General features: G+C 35.2%; 2 protein-coding genes across 2 annotated transcripts; both read left to right on the forward strand.

Moving 5' to 3' along the window:
• The first annotated feature begins 64 nt into the window (after positions 1-64).
• Positions 65-2311, forward strand: LOC106171760 (aminoacyl tRNA synthase complex-interacting multifunctional protein 2). The gene is made up of 4 exons (XM_013552222.2): positions 65-249; positions 585-740; positions 974-1199; positions 1370-2311. Exons 1-4 carry the CDS (start codon positions 100-102, stop codon positions 1765-1767), a joined length of 930 nt encoding a protein of 309 aa, XP_013407676.2. The 5' UTR covers positions 65-99; the 3' UTR covers positions 1768-2311.
• Positions 2312-2648: 337 nt separating this feature from the next.
• LOC106171772 (lysosomal alpha-glucosidase-like) lies at positions 2649-15104 on the forward strand. Its single transcript, XM_013552239.3, has 18 exons — positions 2649-3218; positions 3978-4123; positions 4544-4712; positions 5010-5106; positions 5266-5504; positions 5713-5844; positions 6385-6498; positions 6797-6910; positions 7636-7838; positions 8057-8190; positions 8533-8684; positions 8927-9075; positions 9421-9505; positions 10174-10358; positions 10656-10744; positions 10987-11042; positions 13710-13862; positions 14159-15104. The coding sequence occupies exons 1-18, from the start codon at positions 2856-2858 to the stop codon at positions 14219-14221; spliced, it is 2643 nt and encodes an 880-aa protein (XP_013407693.2). The 5' UTR covers positions 2649-2855; the 3' UTR covers positions 14222-15104.

Here is a 15104-nt window from a genome sequence, read left to right on the forward strand (position 1 = left end):
AATCATGGTGCCTGTAACTGAGACAAATTTGTTGAAACTTCCACAAGTTTCGATAGGTGGCGCAAGGTATTTCTCATAAAGATCCTATCGCTGCCATCTATGGCAATTTCACCTCAACAAGGCAGCATGGCAAATAGACCGTCTTCAACACTGTATAGTTTGAAGCCTTTTTATACAGATGATAACATCGTATTGCCGGATGTCATGTACAAAATGAAAAGTTTTTACGGTAGTGAAGATGTCAAAAAGGTAACTAAACTTTTGTTATTTGACATGTTATGAAAATGTTTCCCTCCTCGCCTTACTTATCGCAATGGTCATTTGATATGGACCAAGACACGTTTACAAAGTACAAGTACCCGACAGTAAATAAAATGGGGAGGGTGTTTTTCCCTTCTTTGCTTTGCGTTTTAGGGCAAGCATGAGACTGGTTTTTAAACAGTGCATGTGGTCGAACGGTATACTTAAGATTGATTGTCATAAAAAAAGTAAAGTTAAACTTGGTATTTCATCATCACTTTAGTATATTACGTTAGGCACAATTAATTTACTAATTATGTTCTATTATTTTGTACTTTACACAGCCTGATGGTTCTACAGGATATGATATAGATGCACTTGAGAAACGACAGGAGGCAATTCTTGCCAAACTTTCAGAGCTGCAAAAAGATGTACAGAAATTGTCAAACTCATGCCCACCTACATTGTCACAGAAAAGAGAATCTACCTCTGGAGCTGTGGTAAGAAAACTAAAATAGGGACTGACCACAATGTTGTGTCAAGTGTTATCAATTATATTGCTAAGAATAACTTTTTATGAGATAAAAGAATGCTGAAAGTTTTATGATAATCAGGTGTATGTAAGTTAATAAGAAAAATAATTTTTTATTTACCATTGTTTATTAATGGCATGTATAAAATTAAAATGTTTTTAGCTTTTCATTTGTTGATCAAGTTTTGAAAATATTTTCAGATTGATGAGATAATAGAAGATGTGGTCATCACAGCCAACCCTAGCTCTCCACCGCTTTCACTGTTTGTTTTATATCAACTTCTACAACAACAGTTAAGAACAGTAGGCAGCATGCATGTCCACTCTTCTGTGACCTCTGTACCAGAAAACTTGAAGGTTTTTCAAAATGGTTTCCAATCCAATAGGAGAGACTATCAACTGGCCATCACTTTGATATGGAAAAATGGTAATAGAAGATTCTGGCACTGCTGTTAATGCATGAAAAAAATCTCTACAGGCATTTATAAACTGGTATGCTTGTTACTCTATGTGTCAAGTAAATTTTGATCCGTAAATTTTGTAGTAATTTTTTTTTTTTTTTGAAAAATGCTTATGTTGGAAATGTAATTTTTTCAGTAAACCATGGCCCAGAACTGATGGTGAATCCTCACAAGCAGAGTCCTGTCCAAGGGGAAGGTAACATGGCTAGATACCTGGCACGTTTACTTAGCCCAGGCTATGATAGTGTGGACCCAATTACAGCGACAGAAATTGATGTGTTTGTTGATATAGCAACCAACCAGTTGTTGCATGGAAACAGCAAGGAAAAGGCAGCAGCTTTAAGAGGACTAAATTCAAAGTTAGGAAGTTCTAGTTGGTTGGTTGGATCAGACTTGAGTTTGGCTGATATAGTGGTGTGGTCAGCTTTACAACAGACTGGACAAGCTGGCAGGGCACCTGCTAATGTACAAAAATGGATTAAAGCATGCAATAACAATTCTGCATTCAAACTGGCATTGTCAGTAGTGAGCTAACCTGGTCTATATAATTTAAAGTTGACCTATTTGAGTGTAAGTCTACCTTACCATCATGCTTCTTATATTAGCATGCCTCCTATTTCACACACAAATTTATGTTCATACACTTCATTGTGATATTTCTTCTATACAAAATTTCAATTTTTAATGACAACTTAAGATAATGTTAACATGGAAATCCTTGATTGTATTGTGATTTTGTGTCCACATTTCTTTTTGTGCACTGGACTACAAAAATGATCTTGGTGTCTGTGCACTTTTTTTTTTTTTTTTTTTTGGGGGGGGGGGGCAAACTTTGTAATTTATACATCCAGTAATTTATATTATTTACTTATTTACCCTGTGCTTTTGCTGATTTTTAAGTTGTTGATTATTGCCTTATCAAGTACGGAATATAATAGTCCTGCAATCTTGAAATGTTTGGAAGATATTTAAAAAAAAAGTTGAAGAGAATTTGAACAAGGACAAGGAAGTGTTTGTTAACTTAAAATGTCTTATTTGTAAATTCTTCCTGAAATAAAGTGCTTATTTTTGACAGTAAGTTATAGACATCAAGACAAATTTTTGTTTTTATTTATTTAATGGAATGAGTGATGATTGTAAAATCAAGAAGTTATAATGAGAAGGCCTTCTCATTATAACTTCTTGGTAAAATACAACAATTTAGTGAAGGTTACTTTCTAGTAGAAAAGATAATGAACATTACCGACAGAATAATGTGTATGTATTATAACCACTTGTAGAACAGATTTTTTTTTACATGATTACATAAATTCCTGTCGGTATACGAAAATGAATTATATCCAAGACGAAAGGAGTTACTTTTCTGTGTCATTGTGTTAGTTGAGTCGATTGTATTCACAGGTGCTGTCACGTCTTGCACAGAGGGCAGCAGCGTAAAAGGCTTATAAACACGGATGCGGTTGTTGGTCCATGTGATTATGAGTTTAACTACAGAGAGGGCTATAATCGCTTTCGATATCATGTATAAATCCGAGTACAATCAGTTTTGACCTACACTTTCACGTGGCTCTGCAGGAATTTCCTAATACTAGGTACTGCTACCGACTTCGTTGAAGAAAATCATGGATGCGATTTTGCAGTATTTTTGTGTTTTTGTCATGACAATCTCTTTTGGGATTGGTATAACATCAATGCAGTGTAACATTGCCCTTGAGAATGATCGCTACGATTGTCTACCAGAAGACGGCGCAACTCAGCAGAAGTGTGTCCTCAGAGGATGTTGTTGGGCCATAGCTAAGACCCCAGGGGCGCCCTATTGTTTTTACCCTTCTGATTCCCCTGGCTACAGAGTAGTCAAGTCTGCTTCCACAGCTTTTGGGGAGACATATATGCTTAACCTTGGTAGTAAAACTAGCTGGCCCGATAATGTGATGACACTTCAGCTGGATGTACGGTTTGAAACAAAATCAAGGTTACATTTTAAGGTGGGTGATCTGAATTTATGGAATATATACTAAAAGAAATCCAAGCCAAGATTTTGAACGCATTTTAAGTGCATGAACCAATCTGAGGACAGTTAAAACAAGTGTCATAAAATGAAGATTAAGGGTTGGTTAGTTGGGTGGGGGGAAATGCCGTTTGCCCCAGGAAAATAAGTTTAATGTTCATTTTTGGTGGTAAATTCAAAGCTTTGAATGCATAAAATCACAGCTTAAACTTTTGCGTGTCTTCGAAGATTTTTTAAAAAGAGGAAGAGTACGTTGTATATTTTATTTTTAAAATTATATTTCATTCCATTTCATCAGTCTTTTTATATTTATAGAAAACAATTTATTGAAATTTAAAACTTACAGTGTAAAAAAAAATCTCCTTTCAGTTGATGCATCAAAAGTCGACACTTATTTATTACAGCTTATGTTTTCTCCATGCACATGTTGAATTAAGGGCACATGTTGCCCCAGATTTAGCCTTAGGTATCGTGAATACCAGCTCCTTATCAGGCACTGATGATTGATTGATAGGTAGATACATTGATAGAGAGATAAATAGATATGGAAGATTTTTATTTTTAGATGAAAAACGGCATCTTTTTACAAAGTAATCATTATTGCTGCTTTTGAGAAACTACATGTATATTTAATAATCCTTATGTGGAAGTTTGTCAAATATCTGTCATAACAAATTGTCTATTTTGATTTTGTTGTATCTAGGGATTAATTTTGATGATAATTTATATCTTTTAGATATATGACCCATTTAGAAGGAGATATGAAGTGCCCATCTCTACTCCAAAGGTCAGCACAAAGGCTGCAGATATGGATTATGCAATAAAAATTCATCCTTACCCATTTGGAATCACAGTCTCCAGGAAATCTTCAGGAGCAGTAATGTAAGGTTGAAACAAATTTAAGAGGAATGGCATCTTGACCTAACCCTGACTTTACTCTTTCTCAACATCTATAACATCTGGTTCTTAATTCAGCAAACTTTGACTCTGTTCACTTTTTGTCAACAAAATATGGTTTGCACATTCTGTTTCTGTTCTTTCTGTTGAAAGTCATCTTTGTTTTTTTCATATAGCTTTGCCAGATTAAATCAAACTTCCTTTTTTCCAGTTCACTTCATACACATTACATAATGCATGAAATAAATAAAAAAAAAACCAAGTGCATGTTCATATTAGGAATGCCAGCATTTCTAGAAGTGTGGTGGTTTTCAACACGTTTAATGACAATATGTATGGATTTTTTGTGTGCATTTTCAGTACTCAGTGCAGTAAAGTTTATTTTGTAAATAAAATATGTTTCAGATTTAACAGCAATGTCTCTGCTCCTCTCATCTTTGCCAACCAGTTCCTTCAGATTGCAAGTGAACTCAGCTCTCCATATCTGTATGGTTTGGGAGAACACCAGGGAACCTTTCTGAAAAATATCTCTTGGGCTCAGATGGCCTTCTGGGCACGTGATGTACCACCTATGGCAAGTTGTTTTCCATTGTGTTCACACACACACACACTTTAGAATCAGGACATTGAATGTGATGAAGTCATACAAAAATCTTTCACCTGACATTGTTGAAAAATTTGTTGCGTACACAAAATAATCTGGAGGAAGGACATTTCAGCCATCCTGAAAATGATTTTATACTGTAAAAGCATTTGATTCACTATATTGATGGGTTTAATTATCATTCCCTGTAGAACAGAAGAAATAATATTATTCATAACATAATTTCCAGTTGTAAACTATTTATTTATCTATTTATTTATTTCACAGAATGATGTGAATCTGTATGGAGATCATCCATTTTATTTGAATATAGAGAAGGATGGTCAGGCCCATGGAGTCTTTTTGCTCAATAGTAATGCAATGAGTAAGTCCGGATTTAAGGAAAAGTTTTTACTTAAAAGGTACAATATTTGCTTATCAATTTGCATCGAGAAATGTTGCTGATAATGTGATGCTATTGTTTTATTATGGACTATTTTAAAATTCTTTTGTTTATTTAAAAACACTTTCACTTTCTCTTAAGGTGTATCTCTCCAACCAACCCCTTCCATAATATACAGAACAACTGGTGGAATATTAGATTTCTATATTTTCCTGGGTCCTTCTCCTCAAGATGTAGTGCAGCAGTATACTGATGTGATTGGCAAGCCATATCTGCCGCCATATTGGAGTCTTGGGTTCCACTTGTGTCGCTGGGGTTATAACAGCAGCAATATGACCAGGACTGTGATTGAGAGGATGAGAAGGGGGAAATTTCCATATGTAAGGAGTGTTTATTACTTGCTTTTATATGATGTTTTACGGTGTTTTGCTGAATGGTCTTCATATGCAATAATCTTTTATGAAGTGGTAATCAATAATCTTTGTTTTACTTGAATGAATTTTAATGTATTACTGGACCTACATTGTAGAGTTTCAACCAGTATGGTGGGGAAGTATTTTCTTGGATTGTTTTTATTGTGTTTCTTAGGATGTCCAATGGAATGATATAGATTACATGAGAGATCACCTGGACTGGACATATGACCCCAAGCAGTATGGGGACCTCCCTGGGATAGTACAGGACCTGCATGCTCATGGACAGCATTATGTTATGATTGTGGTGAGAGCTTACTTGGACCGTCAGCAGAGACGCTGGAGTTGCCTTTAATTTAATTGGCCAAAAACTGGCACAGCTGCCATATAAATTTTTGTTGCCAGTAGTCCTCAGATACAACATAAATCTTTGGGTTGGTATTATGGATTTTGGTGAAGCTGATAGCCTGATTTAGGGGTCTTTTACTGACTTTTAATTAGAAATTGGAAATTGTTTTTGAAAAATTTTTTTAGTGCATATTTCATTGCACAAAAACATACACGTTGTTATTTTGCATTTTTTCCACCATGCCTGCCAAAGATTTTTTTTTTTGTAGAATACTTGCAGGATATTAAATGCACCTTTATGGCCCATGTGCATGTTTTACATTTGTTTCTTGCTGTGGTCAACATTAGAATCAATTTCAGCTGACCAAAACTCACCCTGCGTGTTCATAAATAGCTTCCTGGTTCTGGGATTATTGTGTTCAATGTGTGATAACATAAACGCTCATCTAACACAATTTTAAGATATCTAACAGATTGGAATACTTCTTTTCTGCATTAGGATCCGGGTATCAGCAATCAGCAGCCAAAAGGAACCTATCCTCCCTATGAAGACGGCTTGGCTCAGCAAGTATTCATCATGAACGAGAAGGGCAATGCACCTCTAGAAGGAGTGGTAAGCAGGGATAATGTCATCAATTTCATAATTAAGTGGGAACTCTGTGACGAGCAGAAAAATGAGAGCAATGCAAAAGCAATATAAAATTTATAAAATGCCTGCTGTGTGACAGATTAATTCTATCATGAATTTGAATTTTATCTGTATTTTATTTGAATTAATATCAGAAAGCTTTCAATACAAATTTCTCTGAAAGGGGCAATCAATGCAGCAAATAAATATTTGACATTTTTGTATAAAGAATGTTAAAATAATCCCTATTAGAATAATGATGATAAAAATGTTATTTCTTTAGGTGTGGCCAGGAAAGACGGTGTACCCAGATTTCACAAATCCTGCCACCCAGGATTACTGGTTCTACCAGGCATCCTTATTTCACCAGAGAGTGGCATTTGATGGACTTTGGACAGTGAGTTTAGACACTTGTGTTCTAGTAGTTCTAGTGGTTTCTATTACAGAGGTCGACAATGAGGCAATTCTGGATATCCGAGATAAGTGAATGGTGTCTTCAGGCTTGTAAAAATGGCAATATGGTTGCTGGAAGTTATGTTTCTTGACATAGTTCATAGTTGTCCAATTTTTCTTCACCTGACTAACATTAAATAAGAAGAAAAAGAAATATTGTTAAATTTTTGCAAGTATTTATTGTAGTTGTTGGGTGGGGAGGGGAAAGAAGGTGAATTTGAGAATATCTACTGGGCAAGTAAACTATTTTAGGAGTAACTTTGGGAGAGCACTTGCCCTAAGGACGAGTGTCCAAAAACCTTATTCTCAGCCACTACATCCTCTGGTGCCACATCCAGACTTATTAACTGCAAATAACACCAAAAAGAGTGTTTATCAATGGTTATTTTACATAACATGCATTTATGCCATACATTCAAGTTTTACAATGAAGGAAACTGTATTTGGTCAACCAATTTACAATACTATGACACCTTACTTGATGACACAGTCAGCATACCAAAAATAATTCAGGACTTTCCTCAACCTTTCTAATGAGTCCAACCAAATCATATTGATTTATTGTATAATTTCATGTCTGTAAAGATAATGAATCAAAAACACTAACAAGATATTATTAAAATAATGTGGAGGAATGGAAAAAATGGAAATCATACTTATAATTTCCAGGACATGAATGAACCATCTGACTTTGTTGCTGGTTCCACCACAGGCTGTGAGGCCAACAATCTCACTAATCCCCCATACGTCCCTAAGATACTGGATGGTAAATTAGCAGCCAAAACCATTTGTCCTGGAGCTCAGCAGAATCTTTCCATTCATTACAACCTACACAGCATGTATGGGCATTTTGAAGTCATTGCTACTCAAAAGTAAGTGTTACTGGATGCCAGTTTTGGAAAATAGTCAATTTTAAGTGAATTATTCCCCCTTAAAAAGCACAAAGTTAACATCCTGTCTATAAAACATATTTTATTGAAGTTAATTATATATATTTCAGAACTCTTCCAAAAATCAGGAAGAATCTGTTAACATTCTGTGTATGATAGAGAAATAATAAGATTTTCTTTCTTATTTTCACTATATTAAGAGCTCTTCAGAAGATCAGGAAGAAGCGTAGCTTAGTGATAACAAGGTCATCTTTCCCTGGCACTGGTCACTTTGGCGGTCATTGGTCAGGAGATAACCAAGCACTTTGGTCACATTTGTATTATTCTATTCCATGTAAGCGACTGTGGACATCAGATTTAAAGTACTGCTCTTTCTGCATCCTCTATCATATGGTTCATTATATTTTTCTTGACAAACAAAATTCTACCTAAAGGCAATTTTATTTAATGACATAAAAAAGAATTATTTGTAGCATTCGAAGAAATTACTTAATATCAATGTTAGTCATTCCCCTTATTTACTAAATCATGAAAGCCAACCAACAAAGGTATTTTTGTGTTGGTAAGAATATCAAAACTATGAAAACAGCTTTTCGTTCAAACATTTAAAATATTCTCTTTTACCATTGTCATGAATAGTTTTGACTTTTATTTCAATGAGTCATTTTCTTTCTAGTTATCTTGAACTTCCAAATGTTTGGCATCTCCCAGGTTGGATCTGATATATGTGGTTTTATTGGAGAAACTACAGAAGAGCTGTGCACCAGATGGATGCAAGTTGGAGCATTTTATCCTTTCATGAGAAACCACAATACTATTGGAACAAAGGCATGGAAAAGTAGAATGATCCAAATTTATCTGTCCATTTAGTCTAATGAATATGAAGGTTAATAATTGATAAGTCTGGATAAAAGTAATTAGAAATATTGCAGTGAAAACACACAGTAAACACTGTGAGTCTCTGTAAATATTCTGATCACCTGTGTCTGTCCATATTGGCACTGCCATTATGACTGTCACAGACATTGATGTGATAAATTTGAACATTTTCTGCATTTTCTTGTATTAAGGATCAAGATCCAGCAGTATTTAGCTCAGGAGCCCAAGATGCGATGAGGGAGGCCCTGGTAATCAGATATACTCTGTTGCCATATCTCAATACTTTGTTCTACCATAGTCACATCGAGGGCACTGGAGTTGTGCAGCCACTCATGTATATGTAGGTACTATGTGTATCTCTGTGTATTTTAATACATTACCATGTATATATATATATATATATATATATAGTTTATAAAGTGTGTTCATGCATGTACACTCCCTTACGTAATTGGCATACATCATGCTACATGTACTGTATATAGGAGATGTGACTTACAGAAGGTATCAATAAAAAGATTACACATCACCCAGTGTCCTACAATGTACCAGTGTCATACAAATTTAACAAAACACAAGTTTTCTGACCACTTTAAAGATTTTTTGTGGCCACTTACAAGCATCTACAATTTTTCTTCTCTTGTAGAATTTCATGTTTATAATACCTTTTTGTTTTTTTGGCCAGGTATCCCAAAGACACCCAAACCTATGCCATAGACAAGCAGTTCATGTGGGGTAGTGGCTTGATGATCAGCCCTGTCCTGGATCAGGTTTGTATTCACTCTGGAAAGACTAGCACCATTTTCTGAAACTGGTAATTCCCAATATAAGATTAGTTTAAAGATGAGGTAATATCCAACTAACTATGTGCTGTGGGGGAATCCTTTAACTTTGAATTTTCTTTTCATTATTACTTCTTTCTTCTTCACCCCTTCACCTGACACCTTACAACTGCACATCATATTATATAATTTGACCTAAAAATAAAATCCCCTGTTTTGTATCTATTATTTTTTATATTAAAAGCAATACTATATACTATGAGCAGAAGACCTTTATGAAATAATACTTTAATTTTCTAGAAAATTTCAATATTTCCCCTTTATAGCCAAGGTATACTTTATCAAAAATGTTCACATGATTATGTACCATAAACCATTTTTTGAGTCACTATTCATGTGGAGGTAGAGATTGGTAAATTTTACTGGTGACATGAAAAATATAAAATTTAGAATTTGGAAATGATTGCTATCTTCTGAATTGTTTTTGAAAGAGTATATTTTGAATTTGATGATGAATGGAAAAAAGTAAAATTTCAGAAAATATTATTTTCTTGACATTAGAAGGTCCAACATGAATTTTATGCCTTGAATGTTTTATTGGAGACGCCATGTTTGCAATTTGGAGTGTTAGCTGACTCATTAGTTTGCTATTCCAGGGGCAGACAGAGGTAAGAGCTTATTTCCCTGATGACACTTGGTATGACTACTATACTGGTGAGCCTGTCCCTGGTGGACATACCATACTCCTCAGTGCTCCTCTGGAAAAGATCAACCTCCATATAAGAGGTGCCACCATCATCCCAACACAGCCACCAGCTGGAGCTACCACCACAACTTATGCGTTAGTTTATTTTACTTGCTGACTCCTTGCTTTCTTTGGAAAGGTTTTGGTACCATATATTAGAGGGTCACATGGTTTCTTGTAGTGATGCTGGAAAATTTTTGTGTGTTTACGTTTTTTAACCATATCAATTTACAACACGTTTGTGTATTTGCTTATAAAAAAGGAAAGAAAAATCAACGTTTGTATATTTGCTTACAAAAAAGGAAAGAAAAATACATTAGTATTGTAATTCAAAGTATTTAAGTGATGAGCTTTTCCACTAATTCTGTATGCTCTAAAACATTTCCTCTGCAGACGAATGCAGCCATTTAGTTTAATTGTGGCCCTGATTGAGGTTGGGTATGCAAATGGGGACTTGTACTGGGATGATGGAGAAAGTTTAGGTGAGGAGTAGAAAAATTCCCAAAATTTAACATTGTACCTTACACATCCAATTTTGTATAGATTAAAATCATTTTTGCATTTACTAGAATGAAGAATGACTGAGATATACATGTATGTTTAGAAAAAACTGATTTTATCACCCACCTATTAGTAAGAGAACTTTGTTTTATTTATGTAAACAATTGTGAACAAAGTTTAAATAAACTTTAGCCACATACATATTTTGTGTTTATTTTTCAAGATGCTGTAGAAAATGGAAAATACACCTACATAACATTCCAAGGATCCTTAAGACCTGTAAGTAGACAGGACAATAGGATTATGATCAGCTTTTTAAGTAGAATAATTCTTTACCTTCCTAGGAGGGACAATTTTTCATATTTTCAACATCTAGGTATTTTATTAGCCATAGCCATTCATCACCCTTAAGCTGTACAGGTGGCAGCAAGTGTATGTCAAATAAAACCAGTGTTCATTCTAGGACGCGCCCTTGCGTCATTGACGCAGAAAAAATGTGGTTGACGCAATTCGTAGAGCGAGCTGCGCCAACAAAATTCAAGAGAATTAACAGCGGCGCATTTTTGTGTTCTAAACGCGCCCTCCAATTCAGCAAATTCACGGCCGAAGTTTGATTGTTTACTCGACTTCTCTTGACATCAAGATCTAATGTTAAACGTAACGAAGATATTCTTTACTCGTCGCAGTTTTAACAAAGATCTTAATTTATGTTGACGTCATGCGCTTTATGCAAATCAGTGGCGATCGCCCGTCCTTTTTTGAATCCCTGATAGGCTGAGATTAATTGTCCATGTAGGTCAATTTGATCAACCCGTACATTGTGCATGGTGGCGAAGAAGAAGTGAAATGGTATTTTAAGTTTTTAAAAGAAAATCGATCCCGAAGATCATTCTAAAACGGCTCAGAACAGTAGCGACGGAGATGATCATGCACAGCAGACATTCCCACCAGAAACAGGGGGTGGAAACGCGCTATTTATATGATTATGACGAGCCTAACCGTCAGCACCGGATATTAGTTAGTGACCTTGAGGGGCAATTAGGCTTGGTCTTTGCGGCACGCGCGAACAGTAGTCGATCTACCACACCTGGGTCTTTTGTTTTTGACAACTGTTCACTCGTCAAGGAGGTGCTTGTTCAAGACTACTGACTGATATCTACTAGTACTACCAGTGGCTTCATTAGTAACGTTCCCACAATACATGGTTTTCTGTCTGTGCGTACATACCCTGAATTTGGTTAGCCTCACTGACGAGAACAATGGACGTTTCTTACCCCTCTCTAGGATTACCCCTGCCAGAAAAGAGAACAAAAGTTTGTGCAGCCGTCACGACCGCTGATACCGCGTCGAATAGCAAGGTCGTTTCAAAAATGGTGGAGAAATACAAGTGGCTTGTACACGACGATAACGCAAACTTGGTGTATTGCAGCTTATGCATTGAAAAAAAGGACAATATCTTCTTTCAAGGGACTAATCAATTTCGAACGAATACCCTTATGCGACATGAGACGTGCGCTGCCATGCAAGAAACGTCGGAAGCAGCTCGAGCTAAACGGGCTTTTTGCAGAGCTTTAGAAGGTAAGATATTATTTTTTGTCAATATTTATTTATAACACAGAGCAATAAACATCAAAGTGATTATCGTGACGGTCCCGGACCCACGTGTTGTAATTATATTTGTGCAGTTTGAGGAACTCTTGACAGTGCATTCTGGGATATCGCAATGTTGAACAACTATGTAAACAATGTGTTTGCTGCGTCACATTGACATAGGGCGTCAAGCTCATGCTATTTCCCAGAACCTTATTTTTTTGTATATATAGGTAAAATTTTTCACATTCATTTTTCATAATTTTATTGTGTTGAGAGATTTGGTCTCAGTTCATGGTGATTAAGGGAAAAATAAAGTAAGGGATAGTGTGCTGGAGTATTCTTTGTGGATACCTTCAACACTACTAAACATTTTATGCAGATTTTTATGCCAAAATTCAAATTTAATTGTAACTTTTATAACAATTCTAGGTAAAGATGGAGCAATCATGGCAGTGGTGAAATCGGTTTACTGGATTGTTTAAGAGGGCATTGCAATTCACAAGTTCGGAAGGACTTAAATGTTGTCTGGTATACCTGGCAGCTAAATTGAAGAATTTCTCCTGAAAGTGGGGAAAAGGTCATTGTCAATTCTCCAGGGACCACCTTGTGACTTGTGCTAATTATGAGAAACAGTGCAAGGCAATACAGTGTCAATTCATTGACAATCTCATTAACAACATCAAAAAACGAACAATTCTTACAGTGATTTTTAGTAAGACCTATGTCTCTGCTGTCGAAATATGTGTGATATCATTCTCAATCTGGTAGCTTTTTATCAACGAATTATATATCATTATCAGGGATGAGACAATTAATTTCATAAGTCATGAATGCATGCCAGTTAGTCAAGGGTCATTGATAATGGGACAGGACAGAAGAGGTATAATTAAATGGATTTTTCATAAATTGAAGCCAAAAATGGGTTTAAAATGTCGTTATAGAAAGAACTTGGTTATTGGTGAATAAATCGTGAACATATTTTAGTGTTATCTTATACTTGTTAACAAAAATTGGAGCGTCAACTCAAGGGTTTTGTTTTAGAAAATTGGGATTACTTATTGAATGTGATCACCTATTAGTCAAAATATTTTTATAATAATTTTTTTTCATCTCTGAACATAAATACCACAGCAGTAAAACAACATGCGTTACATATTATAATTTCAAGATTTGAACAAGGGCCCACTTTAAAATGTAATGGCCCACTTTTTTAAATGTTGGGGGCCCTTTGTCCCACATTGAAACATTCCTAGAATGAACACTGAAAACAGACCCGTTTAAGAGCATTAAAACTGAAGAGTACTCATGGGTAGAGTGTCAGAATATAACTGGTTAACTTTTTGATGCTTTCAGAATCAGATTAAGTCCACAGTGGTGAAGGCTGGCTATGCACCTAGTGCTGGTATGAAGCTGGGGTCAGTGAAGGTAATGGGGGTACCTGCACCTCCTGGAGATGTCACCATTAATGGAGTAAAAGCAATGTTTAAATACAATGAAAATGCTAAGGTAAGGAAGAGTCTGTATGTGCAGACATACATCTAAATGGTCCTCCTTTAATTTCAGATGTTATTCTATGCAAAGTAATGAATATTATGGAGTAATTTGACATTTAATACATCAAATAGGATGTCTCCTCGACTAGTCTTTTTCTCAAACCTTATTTTGTTTTGATTTATTAAGCAGTTTTAAATGAGACATAATAGGTACATTCTGTTTTGTTTCTTAGCACAAATAATATCATACGATGGTAATATCATCAGGTGAATTGTCATATCAGAATGCTCAGATATATTTTTTTCCAGATGCTGGACATCACAAACCTGAACTGGGACTTGATGAAGCCATTCACCATAATCTTCAATTGATAATTGGTCCCATATTGCTCATTAGTAACTAATGAAAAAAAAGAAACTAATGTGATACTCAATCATATGTTATGTGATCTGCGCTCTCTACTCTTTATCAACATGGCTCAGTTGATAAAAGATCTTTAATCATAACTTTAATTATGTAGGTTTTAGAAAATTGTTATGACAATGACTGTTATTGCTTTATTTCTCAGACTTGAACTTGTTAATGGTGCCATTTTGTTAGTGCAATTGAAATAGGAGTATGATTATAATCACTTGAAAGTACGCAGTTGTCTCTAGGAAGAATTTGTTAATAATATATCCCAAAGGAGTGGTCAGCCTGCGTTGCTTCCGTTTAACATAAGATAAGATGCATATGAAGTCATTTTTTGCCACAAAAAACCAACCAAATGCCAGCATATAGTTTCAAGTAGTATAACTAAGAGAATTATCAAAAGATATTGCTTAATATTACCCGAAACATGATATTTAAACAGATTTTTCTGCTAGCTTTCTATGCTGTATATACATGGGACAGAAAAGTAGGCCACGTAAGTAGGTTAAATTTCTAACCAAAAATTTAAACGAGTAGTCTTAAGCTCTTTTATGGCTGATCTAGTGATATATTCAGTTTGTCCCTTGGCATGTTGACTTTGAGTGGTATAAGAAACTAGTAGAAGTGGTTTATATGTGTTACTGGGAATCTATGCTCCAATGATGCTCGGTTCATATGTACATGTACCTTTAATTTTGCTTCAAATATTTGACTTAACACTTTTTACTTCTTTGGTATGCATTCTTCACCAAGGTCAGTGGCTTTCAGGACAACTCAAAATCTCTTTTGGCTTGTAAATCAAGATTGACCTTTTAAATAAAAAATACATAAAAAACAGCACAA

Source organism: Lingula anatina, chromosome 2, assembly GCF_051362555.1.
Source record: "Lingula anatina isolate TDL-2025a chromosome 2, LinAna3.0, whole genome shotgun sequence".
Lineage (NCBI taxonomy): Eukaryota > Metazoa > Brachiopoda > Lingulata > Lingulida > Lingulidae > Lingula > Lingula anatina.